Below are 3,295 nucleotides of genomic sequence, written 5' to 3'. Positions count from 1 at the left end.
AATAACACACACATATATATATATATATATATATATATATATATATATGTTACAGATTTCTTTCTCACCAAAGGCAAAATTGAAAAGAGAATCTGTGATATAGAGGCCTAATGGCCAGTAATGCTCTTCTTGATTGGCCATACCCTTTGCTGTGAATGGCAGTTTTGCCTATTCAAAACTCATCAGCACAGCTTGGGTCAACAAACCAAAGAAATACAGTTAGGCCTCTTATAACGGTTATGAGTATATAATATTTATGGAGTTTGACATTATTCACACAACTAAGTTACTTTTGATTACTTTACTGGTGACTGAAACAAAACCCCATAAATAACATTGTGTTAAGGCTGTGAAAGAATAATTCTTAGACATACTTAACAAAAATTTCGAAAAGTAAATTTTAAGCGATTAGTTTTCCCTGTGGCTTAAGTCTGAGAAAACAATTTACAATCTACAGAATTATTTTACTTCACCATATACCATAGCAACCTAAAAGTAAAAGATTAATTTAGGTATGTGAAAATGAAATCTTTAAGTTTAACATATATACATATAATATTAATATGTACAATCTAAGGACTTGTTACTTTTACTTAAGTTTAAAAAGTTGTGTTTAGCGTGTAATGCTAACACTAGTGTTACTTCTAGTGTTACACAAAAAACAGAGCGTTGTTACGTTAAACTTAGAATAGAACTTGGATTAAAACGAAAAAACCTGTGTTACGATGCCTTGCTCTTCGTCACCGTCATCTCCACTTAAAGCTCTTTTCAACTTGTCCATGTTTTATAAAAATACAAGTGTGTTTCCAGTAGAAATATATCAAATATTCGTAACCTCTGACCGTTCTGACATAAACACAAATTACCCTATTGGACTTTTTTTAAAACTCAGTATATCACAATAACTCAAATGACTATAACTGTCGGTATCACTGACCCTATTTCTATTAACCAATAGAAATTAAGAACCATACTGAAGTTAGTTTTATAACATAGGCGTACACACACAAGAAAAAGCTTTAAAACGAGAAACTGAAAATTAATTTATTAATATCGGATCACGCGATGATATTTTTAGACATTTTTAAGTTTAAATATAAACGCTACATTAATTTTTAATTACCCACTTGAAGCTGCTTTTACGTTATTTACAAAGTTCATTGGTTCCTGTGGCTAATTTTAATTTTTTGTGTGTGTGTTCTTAGAGCAAAGCCACATCGGGCTATCTGATGTGTTCACCGAGGGGAATCGAAACCCTGATTTAAGAATTGTAACTCCGAAAATGTACCGCTGTCCCACTTATGTTTTATGATAAGTGTCAATATTATTCAAAGAACATCTGAAAGAACAATATTTTAAGTTAATGATATTGTTACGACAGCGGAAGTCACGTGACTCTAGTAACACGTCATGAGATTCTAGAATGATCATGTCTGTTCGTGGCAACTCTAGTCTTCTCTACGCGCCCTCTATTTTTTTTATATATATAAGCCTGCAAATGAAGTGACGGCATATAGATAAATAATTGCAGACAGACAGAGACGAACAACTGAGTCAAGCGCGGTAGTAAATAAAGTGCGTAAATCGTTGGTTGTGAATTATAGCGTCTGTTTAAGAAAACTGATTGTGAAAATTAAGTGTATTGCAAAGTTGTATTGAAAAAGAATAAACTAGTTTTATTTAAGAAAGGACTTGTATCGTTAAAGTTTCATCCGAAAGAAATTATAGTTATGCCACTGCTTGTGACAGCTTAAAATGCGGAATATATAAAAGGATTAGGCAATGACTAGAAAATTATAGTTGCTTGAAAATTCTAGACCGGAAATGCAAGGGAGTATTTATTTTTTTATTTTTGAAGTAAATATAATTAAGAATCGGCCATTTACAGAAGGTCAGTGCTTGTTAATGAACACTGCTTTGTAAGATCAAATCCTGAACAGAGGATGTATAGAATATAAAACAGCAGTAATAGTGTTCAAACTAATCTTACTGTTTAAATTTTTAATTCATAATTTGTCAGATATTTTTGGTCACTAATTCGTCTATTTTCAATGTGACAAAATTATTGCTGTGTGACATTTAAGCCAAAGCACACACTTATCAAACCTCTAACAAGATTCCCAATTTACCCTTGAAGAAGAAAAGTAGACCTTTCGAAAGCGCTCGGGTTACAGGGATTTTATCGTTCTAACTAGTTAATGTTACATATTATTATAAAACTTAACCTGGATAGACAAGGTAACAAATGAAGAAGTTCCAGTATGGTGAGTGTGAAAAGATAAGTTGTACCAACCATCAAGAAGAGAAAAGTAGCATATTTTGACCATATGATGAGACGAAATAACATCCAGCGAGTCCTACTGGAGGGGCAAATAGAAGGGAAAAGATACAGGAGAAGACCAAGAATAGAGTGGATAACAAATATTAAAGAGTGGACTAAGATAGCAAAATATGACGACCTGGTGAGAAAAGCACAGAACAGACAGAAGTGGAGGATTGTAAGCTGCAACCTATCTGAGGAAGATGGCACATGATGATGATGATTATTATAAAACTTAAACATACAAAAAAATGTTAAGACAGAAAGAGATAAATATAGATAAGGGAAAAAACTGGCGAATTAGTGTCATTTCACTTCAGCATTAATACTGTTACGACAGCGGAGGTCACGTGACGTTAGTAACACGCCACGCGCTTCTAGAACGTTCATGAAGCGTCGAGAGACTACTAGATATGGGGTAGTCTTGTATATATAAGACCGGCCAAGAAGCGACGGGAACAATGTGTGTAATTGAACTGCGGACATAGTATTGTTGAGTTGAGCACGTGAGAAGTACGTTGTGAATTATAGCGTTTGTTATAGCGCGACTGTGGAAATGAAGTGTATTGCAAAGTTGTTTTCAGAAAGAATAAACCAGGTTTATTTAAGAAAGGACTTGTGTCGCTAAAGTTTCGTCGGAACGAATTTACGGAAAATTAACTAACGAACGGAGACGTAACAATACACACTTTTAAACTTTCACAAATTTTAACTATATATTGTAACGCCTCCAGTCGTTAATTAATTTTCCGTAACTTCGTTCCGACGAAACTTTAGCGACACAAGTCCTTTCTTAAATAAAACTGGTTTATTCTTTCCGAATACAACTTACGATACACTTAATTTCAACAGTCGCTCTATAACAAATGCTCACGTCTCACTTGGCCAACAATATTTTGTCCGCATACATTCAATTACTCATTACCTACACATTATCTCGTCACGTTGTGACCATCTTATATATACCAGACTACC

General features: G+C 33.7%; 1 protein-coding gene across 1 annotated transcript in view; it reads right to left on the bottom strand.

Moving 5' to 3' along the window:
* LOC106473753 (vesicle transport protein SFT2A-like) overlaps positions 1 to 937 on the bottom strand; it is a 10,077-nt gene extending 9,140 nt beyond the window's left edge. The window contains exon 1 of the mRNA XM_013934433.2: positions 716 to 937. Within this exon, the coding sequence (XP_013789887.2) occupies positions 716 to 781 (66 nt within the window). The 5' untranslated portion in view covers positions 782 to 937. The remainder of the gene's footprint in view (positions 1 to 715) is intronic.
* Positions 938 to 3,295: the final 2,358 nt, after the last annotated feature.

The sequence above is a fragment of the Limulus polyphemus genome, unplaced genomic scaffold (assembly GCF_000517525.1).
Source record: "Limulus polyphemus unplaced genomic scaffold, Limulus_polyphemus-2.1.2 Scaffold6478, whole genome shotgun sequence".
Classification (NCBI taxonomy): domain Eukaryota; kingdom Metazoa; phylum Arthropoda; class Merostomata; order Xiphosura; family Limulidae; genus Limulus; species Limulus polyphemus.
This window is presented reverse-complemented; position numbering and strand designations above follow the sequence as displayed.